Here is a 19,872-nt window from a genome sequence, read left to right as displayed (position 1 = left end):
CGAGGTAAATACCTGCAGGACGGGTGGCGAGCGGGAGCATATTGCCTGCTGCTTGGCGGTCAGGTGCGCGTTCTTACAGCTCCTTTCGGCGCTCGCCGGACCGATCACCCCCGCGCCGGCGATCTGCGCCTGCGGGTCGACGCCGCTCCCTTGGATCGGGCCGGATGTCAGCCTGGGCTCCAGCCCCAGGTACCTATAAACCAGAGCACGCGCCTTGTAATAACGTAATGACGTACGGTTATATCGGGTGATTAATTTATAATTAATTACACGCCTCATTGCGCGCTGGTTAGGCGCGTCGACCGCCACCCCTGCCTCTACCTCCTTCGATTCACGAAGGTGCACGACGACGGTATTTCGATCGAGGGAGAAATAACCGCGTACTGTCCGCTTTTAAACAGCTCGGAGACGGCTAATTATCGATGGGAGAAAAATAAAACACTGTAATGATGAAGTTTCGATCTATAACGAGATGTCTCAAGCCCATCGTTGAATCCAAGGAAAATTGGCGAGTAAGAAAACGCGGTGGACTGACTTGCCATTGGATCCAACTTGCTTCGCGTTAAATACAACGATATACGACGGCGGGAATCGCTACCAACGTCACGAGAGGATTCTCTCTCCTCTCGTTCTCACTCTCCGCCGTGACGAAACACCTATAATTAGAGCAGGTATTCGGGTGAAAATTATAGAGGGGGAGAGGACGCGGCGGGGCCCGAGAAGAGAGGATGAGACACGGAGGGTGAAACGCGGGCGGGGGAGGGTCGGGGGGGGAACGGGTGGGGGATACAGGATACGAGGAGGACGAGAGAGAAGCCTCGCCGTGAACGAAGTCAGGAGGAAAGCCAAGCAAGTGAGTCAGGCACTTCACTGCCTAAACTCTCTAAAACTATTGACGGTCCCTATAACTCGCTTCAAAATCCCTGCCGTCTTTATTCCCTGCTAATTAATTGGGGGCACTTTCTTGGTTTCGAAATGTTTCAAGTGTAAATAGAAATTCTTCATCGATTCGAACGAGACATTAATAAAATATCACCATTTGTTAATAATGTATTATTAAAATCACTCAAAGTTGTTCCGCAATTTTTGCTTCTTGGCAAGACACGGGTGGCATCACTTTTTTCGTGTGTTACAAACCAATTAAAATTATAGAATATTCCTTACAAATTACATTTTTACAAAATTAACAAGAATATTTAGGGGCTAACGAGCCAAACGCTATTGAATCACATTTAAAGAGAAATAATCATGATCTTCCATTATAATTTCACCAGGGTTACGCTTGGACATATTTTTGCAACATCTTGAGTATGTCGAGTCGTTGATTCTTCGATTCCTCAGCGCACGGCTGTGATCGTTAATCCGAGGTCGAATTAATTTAACGACGATTGCGCCGACACCCACCAACAATTTCGTTAAATGGTGAATCGCTTATCGACAATTGCCTCGATACCCTTAAACGCCTAGCGATCTCGTTTTCGTAAAAGCCTGAAACGCGTCGGCCCCGCGTTGTTTTCAATTCTTTCGGCTCGAGGGGTTCGATTAGTAGCACCGTCCGAACACGGGCAACGCTCGTTTACACGGTAAATCTTAATGAGAATCGAGGGTGTGGCTTTTAGGGCTCGGAAGCGCTCCCAGCTGCCCTTAGGCCACCAACCGAAAGGAGACGGTGGTCATGTATCGATGAGAAAGCGAGGGTCATTCGAAAAGTGGCTGAAGCGCGCTACTCGGAATGATAACTAACGTCATCGATACGCGCAATAACGGGAAACGTAATCGTAATACACTGTAGCGTATCTCTGCGTTTTACCCCTTCGGGACACGATAAAAAGCATATAATTTCTTCGCCCGTTTCGTGGTCGGTTATCCTCTTGCGAGAGTTTGTAAACCTTATCTTCGTCATTTAATCTTCTCGCGATAAGAATAATTAGAATAAAATGTGTTCTCATGTCAGAATAAAATATCTTTTTAAACATGCCTTGATGCTGGATAACAATTTTGTATAAACTATTCTTAGCTCAACAAACGGCGCGTCGATTATTTGTCTTAAGACACAGTAAAACTCAAGCCGAAATACGGAATAGCAAAACTAACATTAATAATATTGACGAGCATCTTAGAGAGAGAATGTATTGTAAAGATTTTTAAAAAATATCACCTCTCAAAGTTTGTGAACCTGGATCTTCCTATATTTGTTTTTTTTTTTAAATTTTACATGATGGGTATTAATACTTGAAACAAAAACACTTAAATGTATGATAACAAATTACAAGGCGGATTTCCACTGGCGGGAGTAAAGATTTAGAAAAGATTCACGTTGTAACTACTTTATCCACCGGCCGGTTACTTTCGTTCTCATCCCGTCTCAGGCCGTTCCCTGAAGCATCCGTCAGTCGTAAAGGATCCGATGATAGTTCGTCTAGGGCGCAGCTCTCGTGGGGACCATGCGTCGGTGCATGTAACGTTTATTATTTATTTGCGGCCGGGAATACAGCCCCGGCATCAGCAGTCAGCAAGACTCGTCAGGTCGGAGTCGACCAGCTATTTCAGGTTTGTTTGGGTACGGTTTACGGCCCTTCCGAGAGCGCGTTTTACGGATACTCGACGGCCGCGAGTCTAGGTCTACCACCACCCTCTTTGTCGTTTCGGTGTGTTATCTTGTGTGTACTCGTGAAATGTCACTGGCGCTCCTCGTAACCGGGATTACCGTGCCGCTTAGGCGAGATCGAAACATTTCCAACAGACGCGTTCGATCTTGACGACGAGCCAGGAGTGATGCGTGCTCCGCCCGCCAGCCGCATCGCGAGAAATGCTGTTTACGATGAGGATGAGCCTCTCGTCAAACAGTCGAGATTTTCTCCCCGCTAGGACGCCCCCTCGATCGAAACAGTCGTCCGATATTGCGGTCCGTCAAGGCAAAGCGAAAAGCACGCTATATATTTCGCGTGGTCATCGCGAAGATTGATACTTGGTATCGGTGTCCAATAGGCTCTGCTTAAGTCTATCTGAGTGAAAACGCCGACGAGGGTACCGATATTTTTAAGCGCCCTATCGCGGCTAAACAGAAATAAAATCTAAAAACGACAATCTTTGTGAGATGTTGTTAAGATACAAGGTCGAGTTTTTTGATATTTTTAATTTTAATTAAAATTTTTAATTTAAAGTATTTTTCGAGAGCTAATATGGATGACTTTTCAATCGCATGCTAATTAGTGTTTTGGTTAATAAATTTTTGATAGATTATAAAATAATATTTATTATAATTTTGTTAACATTAAAAGTAGTTTTAACTGTTCTAACATCTTATAAAGTAGAAAGAAGTGTAAAAAAAGTTCTTAATCTGATGTGTGAGTTTTCACCCAGTGTAATGTTAATGTACTCTCTAAATGGCAATCGGTGGCATACTTACAACTGCTGTAAGTAATCAATGAGTATTCATTGTTTTTCAGTGACTTAAGAATTATTATATCATCACTGAAAGATCAGTGTATTTATTTCATTGATTGATTATCAATGAATAATTATATCACTTAAAAAGTATTTTCATTTTTTCGACTTTCACCAATTATAATTTAAAGTAAAAAAAGTACGTGTACTCTTTAAATTACGATCAGTCCAAATAAACTTATTTCAGTGGTATATTTAACTTGTCAATCAGTGAAATAACTACAGTGACCTTTCAGTGATGATTATACCAATTTCGATATAAAAATTATTAAAAGACAGTGAATATTTACTAATTGTCACAGCTGTAAGTATACTATTGCAAATCAGTGATAATATTGATTGCAATTTAGAGAGTATATAGTATTTTAGAGTTAAGATCGAGCGTTGTTAACAGTATATCACTACCGTTAGTTTTTAACGTTTTGACGTAGACGTTTTATTGTCTTCGATTTTATTTTCGTTTTGATAGCACTATTCTCTTCAATTTTCGGGAATGCCATTTCGAGAGAATTCAGACGAACGATGGTAACCAACAGCGTCGTTAGCGGAAGCGGCTGATTGTTCGGACAACCGGTATAGTTTTGCGGTGGGCACAATCGATATCGGGCGATCGGTTAAAGCGGTCAAGGACGTATCAAACGGGGAAAAAACGATAGGGATACCATTCGCTTTCTGCTAGTAATCTTGTGTCCCCGCAAGGATTGGCTCGCATTGACTGAAAAATTGGAAATTTTCTCCGATACAGCGGGGATTTTTAAACGATTTTTTAAAGAGGATTTTTTTAAAATAAACGATATACGTGTATCCAATTTTTTTTTAAATTTTTTATATTCCTTTTTCTAATAAATTTTCACACTCCTTTGATTAAAAGAAAATATTTTTAAACTTGAAAAAATTCTTTTAAAATTCCATCACTGCAAATTATGTTGAGAGTATTATTCATAAAGAAACACACATCGAACGACTTTTTTTTCTGTCAATCGACGGACCGTTCTGGTAGAAAACAGTCGTATGCGTCAAAACATATCCCAAAAATATTGTTCAAGTGGAGAAGGATGAGGCGCACCTCGCTGAGAGGAGAGACGCGCACACATAAAAAGAAAAAAGGTGAGGTGGTGGCAGGAGTGATAAAAGGGCAACGGGAGGACGGGAAGCCGAATAATTGCACAAAGCGCCAATATGAAAGAATGAAATCCATATTCAAGTTCGCCCGATGTATCCGGAACCGCAGAGACGAGCCGTCGAGCAGTTTTCTCTCCTGTCCTATTCATGCGGGAGCGGAAAGAGAGCCCGAGAAGAGAGCCACAAGAAGAACGAGACGAGGAGGAGAGGCGATCCCGCGGGGTTCAACGACGACGGCGAAACACACAACCGCGATTATTATATTATTACTCGAAAGCGGGTATCGCGTTGCCGTCATAACCACGTCGGGGCCGCGCTTTGTTCGTGTGACAATGATAGGGCCCATTTATGTCGAGAGCGCTCACTCACACAGCCGCCGATATAATGGCCGGATAAATTCTACGAAAGCCTACAATACGTCGTAGGTACGTCTCGTCGATATTAACCCCCTCCCCAGAGGAACGTCGAGAAGGGGTGAGGGGGCGTAGGGATCGTGCCCATCGGGGTGAAACGGACGTATCGTTGAAGCGGGCGCCACGCCGGCACACGGTCCGAAATTTCGCCTCATTCTAATTAGTATCGATTACCGAAAGGAGAGTCTCCCCTCCCCCCCCCCTCCCCCGTTACCACTGCCGCACGTATGTGCGTACTCCTTCAATCTCACCCTCGTTGCGTAATGGCAACCATCAAGCGAGGGGAACGGCGGCATACGTGTATATTCGCTCGAGGATATTTGCCCGCAGTAATTTTTCGATCGCGTCAACGGATTGACTTGACCTGGTGGTGTGGATCGTTGGGAAAGTGCGTTATAGCTGACTGGAGCGGGTTGGAGGCAGGGGAGTTCGACGGAAAGAGACAGACCTACGGCGCCCCAGGGCACAACGCTACGGGGGTACTAATGAGGGTGGTTAAAGTACAAATGTTGTGGCTGCACGTGCACAGAACATTTTTTTGCAATATTTTCGGACTTGAATAATTACGTAGATTTCCTTTTATAATTTATTCTTTCTCTCGTTTAGATAAGCACATTATTTATTCTCTCAATAATAAAATGTGTGATTAAAAATTAGAGAAACCAAACAAATAAATACAAAAACTTAAATTTTCAGAGAAAACAAAAAATTTCTCGTCTTCAAATCGTTGTAACTATGTAAATCTGGTGTTTTTTTCTTTGGCTAATAATAAATATGAAAACAAAGTTTTTATTCATATTTTAAAGACTCGTTGAAAAAAAAATCCCCAACTTATATTTGATTCTTGCCAGAACAAAACTGTTCGCGATGTGACGCTAATCACTAGAGTGTGATTAATAACATAAGACGATTTGACGTCAGATTACAAAAAGACGGACTTATTTGATTTTTGTAAAAAATCCTTTAACTAATGTTTTAGACATTCCTGACATTCTATCGTTATTGCCATTGATATGATTGCTCGCGATCAGCTAGACATAGAAATCTCTACGATCAGCTAGCACTAATCGTTCTGAATCAATCACAAAATACACAACAACATGAAGACATTCATTTCGCAAAAGTGCTCGTTATTTATCCGTCCGCTTTTCGCGTCTTGATTCGCGTAAACAAATGTGCGAGCGTGCACTGTGTCAGTAAGAGATTGCTTCCGCCAGGCAAACTGCCTCGAAGTTCGTGACAAGGAAACGTTGGCAACGGTCCCTGTTCTTGATGAGCTTCGGACATGTACAGGAGCTTAAAATATGAGACTTATATTTTTTCATACACATACTTCATCGTAGTTATAAGCTTTCGCGTTTAATCCCCGAGGCACATTCGAGTCTAATTGACAACCCCTTATATATAAATAACATATGTACAAAGAAAGAGAAAGATATTTCATTTCTCTTTTCGTGATATTAAAATCACTTCGTCATTAAATAAAATTGATGGATCCTCTCAGGTATTTATACATCCTAGCAGTGAAAATATGAAATCGGGCGCAATTTTTTGTCTCTTTTCTTCATTTCTTATTGGATAAAGCAATATTGAATATAAATTTATATAAGAATAAATCCCAGTATAAAATGAGATTATCAATGAATGATATTAATAATGATTATAATAAACATAATATACATAATAATAACTCTGAATTCCAGAACAAGTGATCGTTTACGTGAAAGAATTAGATGACTGCCCTCGGATAAAAAAAACGTTTGGGAAAGAGGCGATTTTCAAAAGAATCTATAGGCGTACGGGGAAAATGAACTGTGCGAGTGCCTGGTATTTAGACACTGAAAATAAAGCACGCTTAGCATCGCCGTTCGCTACATTATTTATTGAAAAATCCGTCAGACGTCGTCACCGATAAATATCGTTTCGATAAATCTCTCTCGCACGCGGTACATCAATCTGGCTTACGTTCTCCGACCCAGTACGGATATCCTCATAGCCGTAGTGCGAAAACAGCCCTCCTCCCCTCCCCCCACCCCCCATGTGTGTTGGTTCAGGCTTTCGTTGCGCCGGGTTAAGGGTCGTTCACGCGTGAAACAAGGAGCCGGCGAGTGCCCTGGCAGGATCTTAACGCTCGGTTAGACAAATGTTGTCGGATACCACGATGGTTGCCATTAGCATATTGCGCCGCACCATACGCATTTGCATTTCAGGATGCTCGCTCGCTGAAGTAGGTGGAGGGAAGGGAAAAACGGAAGCGAAGTGGGGGAAGGATACCCGCGTTTTCCAACTACCGCGTATTGTCGAAAGTTAATAGGATGTACGTTACGTGACACGCGATTACACAACCGATCGTTCAACTCTTCGTTCGAATTTGCATTTATCGTTCGGAGAGTAGAATCACGAGTGCAAAGCCGACGATTTCTGACGATTGCTCGTCGGCTCGAAAAATCAAGCGTAACATCGCGTTTATGGCCGTTCTTAAAAAGTAAGTCCTTCCTTCCCCTTAATTACGACCTACAAAAACTCTTGCTCTTTTACATGTCATTTCTTTTTTTTTTTTCTCCGAGAAGAGGAACACGACTCTCGTGAAACCGCGAGATGCGCCGCCTCGCAAAAGGAAGAGGCGAGCGTTGACGCGAGAAGAAAAGCGCTGTAACGAGCGCTGTAAGCGAGTAATTAACGCTGGGAAAGCCGGGGTACGGTCACACGTGACGACGAGAGGCGCACGCTTGATCTGCACCGTCCGTATGATAGACGCTGCAGGCGACTGAAAATAAATCAAAGCGCATTCTGGTAAAGCGCTTCGCATAGGAGGCCTTCATTTCAAAGCAGAAGAAGAAGAAAAGGCCTCGGCAATCCTCCACAAATATCCCATCTCTGCGTACCTCTCTCCTCTGGCCATCCCCGAAAATAGTTTCGAGTACCGGAGTACAGTTCTGTAAGTACTCTCCATAAATATCAATTCGATATAAACTCTTCTCTAATTCCATACTCTCTCTCTCTCTTTATTAATACACCAATCGTATAACCCTTAGCCTAGTTTTTAAAATAAATAATGTTATAAATATCGATCTTCCACCTACTCTCGATTTACATAAATTATCTATTGATATATTATCTAATTACGTACCCGTTGATAACATTTTTTATAGTAACTAGTACTCTTCATAATTTACAATAATTATTAGATGATAATTTTGTTTTTCAATCCTAATCTACTGTATATTTCATTTGCATCATACTTATTGCAGAATTTTTTTCGACAGATCAGACAAATTGGCGGAGCTTCTTTCCAAAGGTCCTATAACATTTTCTTCTCGAATATCTTCATTTCGCGTTTCTTACCCTTTCCTCCGGCGACAATCGCCAGCAGCAGGAGCACTTCCGTCCGCCCGTACGATTTTACCGCCCATCTCGGCTATTTCTGATCTACACGCGACGACCAACGTCGGCACGTCGATCGTCCAGTTGCGTCAGAAGCGGTCATGGCGGCGATATGCAACCGCAGGGCATTCGCGCGAATCGTCGACCGCGTGGGTGACCGAGGATGAGGCTTCGAAGGCGCCGCGACTCATCGCGTGCGCGAGGAAAGAGTCGTCGTCTTGTTGGTGGTCGTTAATTCTTGTCGCGCGTCCTACCGCTTTGATCACGCGAGTATGCTAATTGCCGCTCGCCGCCCACTCGCCGCGAGAGACGAAGAGCCGAGTGACGGGAGGGGGAGGGGAGAGAGAGAGAGAGAGAGAAATTGGCCGAGTAAAATAAAGAAGAGGAAGGGATGAAGCAAGGAAAGAAAGATGTTTCGATATTATGTATTGCGTGCAAGGAAGCATTGCTCCAAATCGGAAAACAATTCATTTCACAAACGACATAATGACAATTGAAATCATCGTAATATAAATAAAAAACGTTCAATTTAAATTTAAGTATAAAATCCTTCCAATTTCAAACCATGAATTTTCATTGTATGATTGCTTAAAGATTTCATTTTTAATCTTAAAACTGTACTAAAAAAAAAAGTTGTTAATTTGACTGAATTTTTCAATTTCATTAAATTTCTCAATTTATCCATTTATGTATTTCCGTCAAATACATAAATACTTAAATAGAAGTTCAAGTAATTCATTTAAGTTAAATGAATCAATACTTGAACTGAATAATTTTGATCCAGTTGAAAAGTTTAGTCAAATTAAAATTTCCTTCTCAGTGTTTAGAAGGCTATTCATCCTTATCGTGGCTTTTAAAACATTCTCGCTGTAATAACATCAAACTTTTACTTATTCTCGATTTATAATAAATTATTTATTGATTGCCATCCAATTATATACTCAATAATAATATTTTGTACTAATTAATATTTTTCAAAATTTATGATGTAATCATTAGGATGATTTTACATTTCAATCCTAATTTATTTCGATACATCGCAGTTAAGGAAATTGAATTGATCACACAGTATGAGTCATTAAAATCATTGCCGTATACCATCTTGTGTGTACAAATAGGGCGCGGTACATCGTCCAGATAATCCGTTTATTACCATCCAGGAATGACGCGAACAACCGACGGGGAAATTGTGGCATGCTCTTTTTTTTCTCCGCAAAAATATCGCTTTATTTCTTTCGCGCGCGAATGAAAAATTATCATCGAGATCGCTCGGTCGAGAACGAAAAGTGAAAGATCGAGTGGATGGCTTTGGCACTCTCGACCCGCCGTGTATACACGGTTTCGACGTGAGACACAACGTAACAGCGGCCGACACAGTATTTATTTTGTCCCGCGTGTGTCGCCGTGTGTGAGACCACCATTCATACCTCACCGCCTCTCTCTCTCTTTCTCTTTGCTCGCGGTATATGCGCGTGTATACCTTCGCTAAGAAGACAATTATCTTGCAGGCAGAGCTCGGCTCGGGCGGCGCGCTTTGTGCCGCGGCCTCTCGCCGCGTTCCTCAAATCTTCGAAACCATTTCGTCGGTGCGGGGTCCATTATTGGCTTATGGGACTTACACAGACCGCATGTACGATGTAAGCTGGGACCGAGTCCGAGCTCCTCTATCGGGCCCGAAGGGAGTCTTTTCGCGTGGGAAATCGTAAGGGACAGCTTCGAGATTACGCACGCTGAGAAAAAAATATGGAAATATCAGCGAGCGAATGTACTTGTGACGTTTTCCTCGATATTTATTATTTGTGAAGAAAATTTGACTGTGATGACAAAATACACAAATTTCTGTGAAATATATTTCGTTTTTGTTATCAATGGTTCAATGGCAGGGAATAAAATTTTATTTCACCGTATTTGAGTGAAGATTTATTTTAGTGAAGTAAATTTATATCCTTTAAAGTTTTTAAGTATCTTTTTCTCAGCGCACGGATAAATCGTTCTAACTTTGCTTTTACAAATATCGTACACTGCTAAACCTCTTATTAAAACGTAATACTGAACAGTATTAAATTGGTCAATAATTATTACTCATTTTTAGTATTAAAAGTACTATCAATAGGGCTTTTCATACTTGTAATTTAAGTATTTTAATTACTGGCCAATTTAATATACTATCCAGTATTACACTTTTATACGAAACACTGACTATGAATTTAAAAAAATGTCCTTATAAACCGTGATGCCCATATTTTTTTAGTGTTAAATTATAATTCAATTTGAATTACTTTTAATCATTCCTATATTGACCTTACTCAAAATGTTAATTTAACCAAAACAATGATGTTAAACAATTAAACAGACTCAAGAAATATTAAACATTAAATTGACTCAAATTTATCATTTACTAAATGCAAACGTTAATACGAATGTTGCTTACTTGGAAATTAAGTCACAGAAATTAATTAATTCGATCACAGAAATGAAACTAGATGAAATCATTCTTTTAACTACATATTTCATAATAAAATAATAAATCTCGACACGGAGAAGTTAAAAATAATGTCATTTAACCCAAGGAATTGGTCTCTTAATATCCAACAGTACATTATATGAAACAATCTACTTGTTTCTTTCTTCCCAAAGTCCGCAGAGTTTTTGCAGCGGGAGGATCTCTCCACTCATGAATATTCTATGTCGCTCGGTCTCGAAATTGTTCGAATTGCTGAAAGACACGCGCGGTAATCTCCACGCGTTCGCGAGCACGAGACCGCGGCCAACGTCGCCGTCGTCGTCGTACCTTCGACGTGCAGTTTTTTGTTTGCCCGCCGGGTGGGATCAAAGCGCGACGCGCAAGTATACGCTGAGAATAATCGCGGACGGAGAGCGTGGAAGATAACTTTCGCGGTTACAGCCGCGCCCGATAAATCCTCGTCGTATTACTCGAAATGTAAAATGTAAACATGAAGTAAAATAATACAATATCGTGAATCACGTATACACGCGTGACGTGACTCTCGGGTTCAAACGGGTCTCCGAAGCGGCGAGGGAACTTCGAGATTGACTGGCCCTACGAATTAGCGCGCGAAATCACGTGAAGTATCGCGATGTATGCGCTTCATCGTACGTTTCACCGCCAGACATTTGTCCAAACACGCATCGTTAGATCGTACAAATTAGATCGTGTAGAAGAGCGATGTGTGCCAATGCCACTTACGAGGCGTCTTACGAATTGCTGTTGCGATTTTGTTCATTAATCCATAAATACTTTAATATTTATCGTCATTTATCATTGTATAATAATCTCTCATACGATTTTAACACCAAAAAAAAGGTATTAAAATCCGAGTGATCGTAATTTGCATTTTCAAGATTAAAAAAAGAAGTGTTCTAAAATCTCGTTGATTCTAGACGAATAATTGAAAGCAACGCGGGACATTTTTCCAACTTGTTTGTCGGGCTGACAAGAGTACATTGATAAAAGGAGGCAAAAAGAGGACGAGCAAAAAGGAACGCGCGGCAGAGATCGAACCAGGGTATCTCGAGCTAAAAAAACGGAGAGAACAAGAGCGCGGGTGCCCAACGGTAGGAACGGACGCGGCAACACGGCGAGAGAAAGAGACTTTCGGCTGAGACACAAACATAGATACACGGTCCATTGAGTTCCCCCCCTCGTGCTGGTACAACATGAGAAAGTCTGATTAGCTCTTTCGTTTCTTATTGGAAAACTTTCATTGCGGCTACGTCGTCGCGCCGGTATGAAGGTAGGAGCCACCGGGAGAAATTCCATCTCAACGGAAGCGGCTCAATTTAGCAGAAAATTCTTTATGCTTTCTCCCAATTACCCCGGTGTTTACCCTCTAAACCGGCCTCCTCCCCTCGCCCGCCCGTTTCGCCCTTACGTTATGGATTTTCCGCTTATTAAGCCATTGTCTCGTGTGCTCCGAGGAATCTGGCCAATCTCGACCCGCAGAGTCGTGAAATCGTGACATTGTAATTTCTCCCTCTCTCTCTCTCTCGTCGCAAACGAGCGAGGGAGTAAAGTAAGGCAATTATATCGCATTTAGTTCAATAATGAAAAGGGAAAATCGTCTTACGTCCCAATTAAAAATCATTATTATTATTAAGTACATACGTATTATTGTGATTGATCTATAATTTATTAGTATTTGAAATTATTACATACGTACATCAATGAATATATTTCTTTTTTAAGTAAGAAATAAAACAACAGGCGAACTAAATTTAATCAGTAAACTATTGCGAATTTCATTTTCTCGCTGATAAAGAATAAAAATTGCCCCGGGTAATTATTTCAACTTAATAATTAAAATATCTGTTGTACTGCGTTTTTAAATTACCTTCGAAAAAGCTACACGGAATGGAACTGGCGTGACTAGAATGATCATCACGCTGACTCAAGAGAAATTTCGTTAAAGACCCAGGGGTCGCTAAATATAAATACAAGAGATATAATAACGAAAACTATAGCGACAAATTGACAGTCTCTTTCGCAAAGGAAGAAACCGTGTTCGATCTACCGAAAGTGACTGAACGCTGATTCCCAGACGCGTCTTGATCGTTTCTACCTATAAAGCCGCGCGAGATGCGCGCTGAAGATACGTTCTCGAAATAAAAATCCTCGCCTCGGGACGCGTAAACGTGCGGCGGCGTCGGTGCCGAGCGAACGCCCTCGCGCTTTTGCAGGCCGCGTCACTTCAAAGACGAGATTTTTCGGAAGCGCCGCCGTACGTTATCTTTGACGGTCAGCCTCTCTCGGACGAGTCGGGGGGAGGATGTGCGCGGCCGGATGTGAATGCCGCGTGTGCGCCTTTTTCCTCTTGCCCCCCCTTTTTTTTTTCTTAAGGCGAAACGTTGCAAGCGCTGCCGCGCATCGAGCTCGTTTCTTCTGCCCGCCTGTTCCGTAATTTACGAAAAAACGAGTATATCATCTGCACCCCGCGAGGGCCGAGGACTTTGTCCCTTTGCAATCGCGTCAACCGCGGAATTTACCGGTAATTTTGTCGAATAAATTTTTCGCAGCTCTCCGTCGTGCGACGTTTCACGTGCGGCAGTAATCGGGAACGCCCGCGGGCGCGATAAGAGCAGACTTAATTTTAAAATTATAAAAATAAGACGACGCACGCAAAACCGCAGAAATTTGCACCGTGTCGTCACGTGCGCCGCATTTCTTCGTATCGTGATCCGCGATCGCGGATATTATGCACCTACGCGAGCGGCCTACTTTAGATATATGAGAGCACAGGTTACTCTTTCGACACACAATAGATCCAGGCTATCGATTATCCAGGCATTGTATAATTTTTGTGTCTGGTAAAACGGTGAGTTTCCCCGACTGCGCGCAGTGTAATTTGCGCTCGCAAAACGCGACGGTTTATCGCGCGAAATTTAAGAAAAATGTATATGCAGAACGAGCGAATCGTGGCAAACTTGGAATATACGTTCTATCATGGCGTACGCTAAAAATAGATATATTCAAAGCGACAGTAGACCACTCTTTCGCAAGTACTATCGGTATCCTTTGGACAATGGCGGCCCTTCACGTGCTCCTCGAAGACTTTTATCGTATGGTCGATCATTCGCTCGATTACGCTCCACCGCTCTCGGAAAACTGTTGTTTGAAAAATATTTGATATGGGTTATTCGAAAAGAAGTAAGTACCTTTATATTAGCGGTATCAATGACATCATTCAAAAATCAAGGCAGACAAAATAAATTGGAAATAAAAACTTTAAGTTTACGTCTTCGAAAATACTCAATTTATGAATTAAAATACTTTAAAATACTTAAGTTTCTCGTTAACTAATACTTATTTTTATTAATAATTTATAAAAAAAAAAAAAGCGAAACTGTATAAATCATCAGCCGAACATAATTTTCGTCTTTCATTTCGTGAGACAGGTCTTCTCGATAGAAGTTTAGGATGCTCAAAAAATATCATCCCCTTCAATCACGGGTTAGTAAAAAAATGAAACAGAATGGGATCAATTTTCATGCAATAAATACAATATATTACGATTATCTCGAGATTACTTATAGCCATAAATCGCGAGAGAATAATGTATAAATGGATGGATTGCAGGTCATTGCACAAACTCAACAGTACACGTTACTTCGGACGGACATAAGTCATTTATTGTGTTGTGTGTAGGAAGAAAGCTGTAACACTTTTATCATCGGTGCGTTTGACGACACTCTCCGGGAAACGCGCGCGCACCTTCGGCTCGGCTTATCTTCGTCATTACCCAAGATTTAATAGCGAGCTTAACGCGACCACCCGCGATTATCAGTCCGACAGAAATGCTTTATCGCGCAACTCGTCACGCGTGCTAGACGAAACTCGGGATTCAAGAGAGTTCGGTCCTAAATCCTGGGCTATGTTGACGGAGTCATAACTTTATCAGTTAGGTTCTCTCTCTCTCCCTCTCTCTTTCTCCATCTCTTTTTTGCACGCGCGACTAAACTCGTGTCGCACGAAACTCGTAGACCAAGCGTGACTCGGTCGTACGGAGCAAGAACAACGTATTTTGTGTGACGAGAGGCGGGGCGGGGGGGGGGAGAGGGAGGGGGAGCAACAGCCGAGGTCACGCAGCTCTCCGCTCGGTGGAGACGCGGCATTTTATGGTGAACGCGTTTTATTGCTCAACGGCTGCTGGCCGCGGCCGAGTAGACGTCGGCGACGTTCAAAGGCTGAGGCGGAACAGTAAAGGCTAGTTTAACGGTGCTAACAGCGGCCACAACACGAAATGTATTACTATACCACACTCTCTGGTGCGATCCCTGCCGCCCCTCGGCCGTACGCGCCCTCCCCTCCCCTCCCCCGGCCTCCTCACCCTTGCGTCTTCGCCGAGCGACGAGTCCCACCTGACATCCCTGTCGATAGCGCGATAATTTACAGCCACACGTGAGTTTAATTAAATTTTCCAGTCGAGACGCGCGGGAAGAAAGCGGGAGAAGAGAAAAAAAGTGAGAGCGCGCGGATGCAGATAATTTCTGGAAGAAGAAGCGCGACCGTCGAAAAGATGCTCACGTTCGGCCAGGAAATAATAGCATTTTTTAAATTTCTTTTTCTAAATGTATAACACAATGTATGTAAAAGAAATGCACGGTACTTTGCACTTTTTTTCGCGAAACGCAAATAAGCGGAGGGTTAATTTTTCCCACAGGCATCTCTCTTCGAGGGAAGCGAAGGACGGAACGAAATCTATGACGCAGCTGCGAAAACCGTCTGTGCTACAGGAAGCGGATTTCGAAGCTTATAAATAAACGCGCGAGGGCGACCGCCCGGTATGCAAGGATTAAAATTGATTTTGTGTTTATGAGAGATGTCGCGGATTCCTTTCCGCGCGATCCCTTTCTGCGTTGGAACGTCGCGGCGTTCCAAGAGGAGACGAAAAAGAGAGAGGGAGGGGGAGAGAGGGAGAGAGAGAAAGTGAAGACCTACCTTCCGAAAATAGCCGCGATTTAACGTTGGCTTTAATGTACGCCGCGCTGACGCGGGGTGCCGCGCGCCAAAAACGCCGAATTAAGGTGGCACGCAGGCGGGACATAATTATGACCTCCTTCGGTTATTAATTCTTTTTTCTCTTCAAGATTTGGCGATATCCCCGAACAAAAAGCCGGAGTCGGCTTCTAAACTGCGACGTTTATCTGTAGTAGCGATTACTTCTTTTTTTTAACGCCGGTCGTTCAGCACGGGGGTATCAGCGATAGCGGGGATTGCCCGACTGCTTAAGGAAAAAATACTCAAAGGGAATACACGGACAATTTCCAGAGGAATAAAATTAAGATTGCATACGAGAGATATGATAAAAGAGCCTTTATAAATGGCGGTCGCCATTAAGAGTGGGACAACACGGTGGATATCGGAGATAAATGGACGAAAGAGCGAGGGGATTCCCCCGAGGAAGAGAGAGATCGTAAAGTCGTCTATCTGAATTATTCTCGCGACAAGTTTCTTTTATTTATTTTTTTTTGCGTATAATAGCGAGATAAACGCGCACCTCGTCCGGTTCGATTGTCGCGCGATACCGCGGAAAATTTTTCGAGAAAATTGTAGCGCGCGAGTCTCTCTCCCTGCGGACCCAGGGTGATCGTAAATTGTCCTGGCGAACGGCTTCCGTAGTATTTGCAACGGAGAGAGAGAGAGAGAGATCGCGAGGGCTTTTCGCGACGAGACGGATTCACAGACAGCCGGGATAGTCAAGGATACCAAAGCGTGCCAAAACGAATTTTCTCGTCGTCGTTTTTCGAAGCCTCTATTATTTAATATTACGTCGTCTCTCGCGGCGGGCGAAGCCCGCATAAGATTCCTATCCCATCCAAATGTCACGAGATAAGGCGCGCGGCTCAATTTCTCGACGGATAGTCACAATTTCGCGGGAAACTGAAATCTGGCGCGACCGGGCTGACTAGATTTTATCGGCGGGCGGCTTTTCCGGCGAAATGGTAAGGCGAATATCGACCCGACGGGCCGGGAGATCGCGAGTTTTTCCTCTGGCAAGACGAATCGATCGATCCGCGGACGCTCACTTCCTCTTCTTCTTCTTCTTCCTCTTCTCATTTCTAGTGACTGTCCCGTTGTTCCGCCGCGCTCTCTCGCTCCCGGGTCCATTTCGAATGCCTCCCCTCGTATCTCCGATAGATGGAATCGCTCCACCCTTCTTCTGGCACTCGCCGGTGGAGCGAGCGCACGCTAAGCTGGAAGAAGCCAATCTCAGAAATGAATATGACTGCTGCAAAATTCACGGAACAATCCGCGGGATGCTGAATGCAGCTTGTTTGCCTGTTTGTTTACACGTCTAGTTCCGGTCTCATCTATATGCACGCGCATCGCTACGCGGCCGCGCGCGAAACCGACGGCCGGGGGTGGCAAGGGGGAGGCAAAAAGGGGCGCTCGCGTTAGCTTCCCGCGGCTTCGTTCTGGCGAAAAACTCGCATTCTTCGCATTCTCGCGTGGCTCTTTCTGTTCTGCCCAAATAAGTAATAAAGCGTCGTTACGGGGATCGCGCGCGCGAGGATTCGCGTCAACACTCGAAACTGAAAATGTCTGACGAAGGGAGCAAAGGGGAGAGGGAGGGAGAGAGAGAGAACGAGGAACGTTATGCTGGTACCTACGTACTCGCGCATTATTATTCCCCCTCGTAACGAGGACATTTCTTCCGTCGAGTTGAGAGTTGAGCCGTCATTTAGGAAATCTCATTATAATTTCTTTTGTGGACGTGATTTTGACATATTTTTTAACCTAATTGCATCCCTTCGTACTTTTATGTATAACAATATGTATATAATATATAATATATAATATATAATTTATCATGTATATAATAATGTTTACATACATTAAAATAAATAATAATAATAATAATGCAAAGTAAAAAATGTGAGTAAAAAATTAAAATAGAAAAGGGTAGGTGAAAATTTAAAATTCAAATACGAGGGTACGTTATACAGAAATTTCATGAATATATAGATCCCTTTAGGAACTGCCAACGTGATATTGTGTACGACAACGGCACGGCGCTCGAGAACCGGCAGCAGCACTCCGGCAAATTCGCGGTCGGAATTGAAAGAGCGCCGTGATATCAGCGGGAATATTGTGGCGAGACGAAGAGAAGGAACAGGAGGTGGAAGAGGATAAGAGCAACGCTAGCGGCGACGCTAGGAAGCCGAGGGAGGCAGCGAGCGAATTCTTTCTCTCGTCTTTTGGAGAACATCTGCTCGAGAAGTGTACCGGAAGCGGCCCAAAGAGATTGTTCGCGGGAGAGGACACGTAAAGGGAAACGAATGAAATTTCGAAACCGGCCGAACAACGAAAAATGGCGATGTAAGCACCGGCGGATACAACGGGTGCGGGAGCACCCATTGGTCGGCCGGGCTGAAAAAGGGTTGGATTTTCGAGAGAACATCACGGTGTAAAGGGTGGAGCGCTCGAGCACGTCGATGTGGCGTGTGTGTTACGCAAAACAGAACAAGCGAGGGAGAGAGGAAGGGGGCGAAAGAGCTTGAGAAGGAGGCAAGGGACGACGATCCCGGAAAGGAAGCGGGAAAAGAGAGCAAAAAGCAAGAGAGAGAGAGAGAGAGAGAGAGAGAAATAAAAAAAAGGAAGAGAGAATACACGCGTGTGCACGCTCAGCTTTCTCCGCTCGAGTACACTTGAGCTACGAAACCAGCCTCGAGCTTGTTTCCCACAAGTTTCCTCGAAAGCTTGTTAGCGAGATTCGCCATTTTTCCCACCCCCGCTGACTGCCCCTGCCGCCCCCCCCCGCTCCTGCTACTGCTGCTGCTGCTCTTCTCGTCTCTCTATGTCCCGTGTACCTCCCGCCCTCTTATACGCCACCATCGTGGTGCCCCTTTTCCATGAGAAACTTGTTCCTGACAAAAGATCGACCGGGAAGGTCGAGCCACTGGCAAATCGAGAGTGCTCTCTCCATTTCATGTCCCCTCTCATCCATGGCTCTCCGCGCGCATTACGCCCCAGTTATCACGGATTCGTCCTCTTCCACCCCCCCCCCTCCACCCTTCCGACCATCTCATTTTTTTCCCTCCATATCAATACCGCGGAAAATCCCGACAGCGACGGCAAAGAGGTAAGAGATCGCATGGAACGCGGAAAACCGGACGGGAAAACTGTTTGTTTTTTTCCTCCACTTCCTTCTCTGCGCTTCTTTCCATTTCTTCGTGTTTCCTCTGCCCGTCCGTGGCTAGATTAGAACAAGCTGGAGTATGGTCGCTCTAGCCGGGACCCTGAGCAGATTACACCTTTACTTATCTAAAGAAATGAAGATTGATGTTTCAGAACCTCAATAATGAGAGATAGGGTTCTTCCATATTAAAGCGTATATACGATAAATCATTTACTAACAAAATAAGAAATTTAACTGCAGCTAAACTAAACGATTTTGTTAAAACGTTAGATAAATACAAAAATTTTGATAAGTTTTCAATAGATGTTGTAATTAACGCTTTTCTTATTGCACTGTTAACGTAGACATGTTAATGTATTACATATCGCTAAAAAAAATAATACTATCAACTATCGTTTAGAAAAGAAATTAATTACGTTCGAGTTATTAAATAAAAAAAAAATGAGCGAAGAAATGAGCTTTAGTGTAATGATGATGTACAAATTTTGGAGAGAAATAAATACTCAAAATAGCGAGAAAATCAGAAAGTTAGAGAGAGGAAGTTGTGTTAATTACAACCTGCAAAAGATAATTCATTAAACGCGCGATTTCAATCTTAAGGACGAATAACCCTGTAGACGGTTTTCTGATATTAATGATGACAAAATGCACAATTCATAAACCCACGAATTTCAGAAGAAATTTCTGATAAATTAAACGTTGGCAGGTCAACTGCCTATCGGCATTTAAACAGAAAAATTGGTTACAATCTATTCATAAAAATTTTTGCATTCATCCAATAGCTAAATTTTCTTTCGATTTCAAAACCCCGAAAATCTTATAAAAATCTATTTAATTAAATACCATAT

The 19,872-nt window shown here is 43.1% G+C and overlaps 1 protein-coding gene across 1 annotated transcript in view; it reads right to left on the bottom strand.

Annotated features, from left to right (window-relative positions):
- LOC105840148 (protein Wnt-1) overlaps positions 1 to 19,872 on the bottom strand; it is a 47,001-nt gene that overhangs the window by 10,684 nt on the left and 16,445 nt on the right. The window contains exon 2 of the mRNA XM_012686949.3: positions 13 to 193. Within this exon, the coding sequence (XP_012542403.1) occupies positions 13 to 193 (181 nt within the window). The remainder of the gene's footprint in view (positions 1 to 12; positions 194 to 19,872) is intronic.

This window comes from Monomorium pharaonis, chromosome 11 (genome assembly GCF_013373865.1).
Source record: "Monomorium pharaonis isolate MP-MQ-018 chromosome 11, ASM1337386v2, whole genome shotgun sequence".
Taxonomy (NCBI): domain Eukaryota; kingdom Metazoa; phylum Arthropoda; class Insecta; order Hymenoptera; family Formicidae; genus Monomorium; species Monomorium pharaonis.
This window is presented reverse-complemented; position numbering and strand designations above follow the sequence as displayed.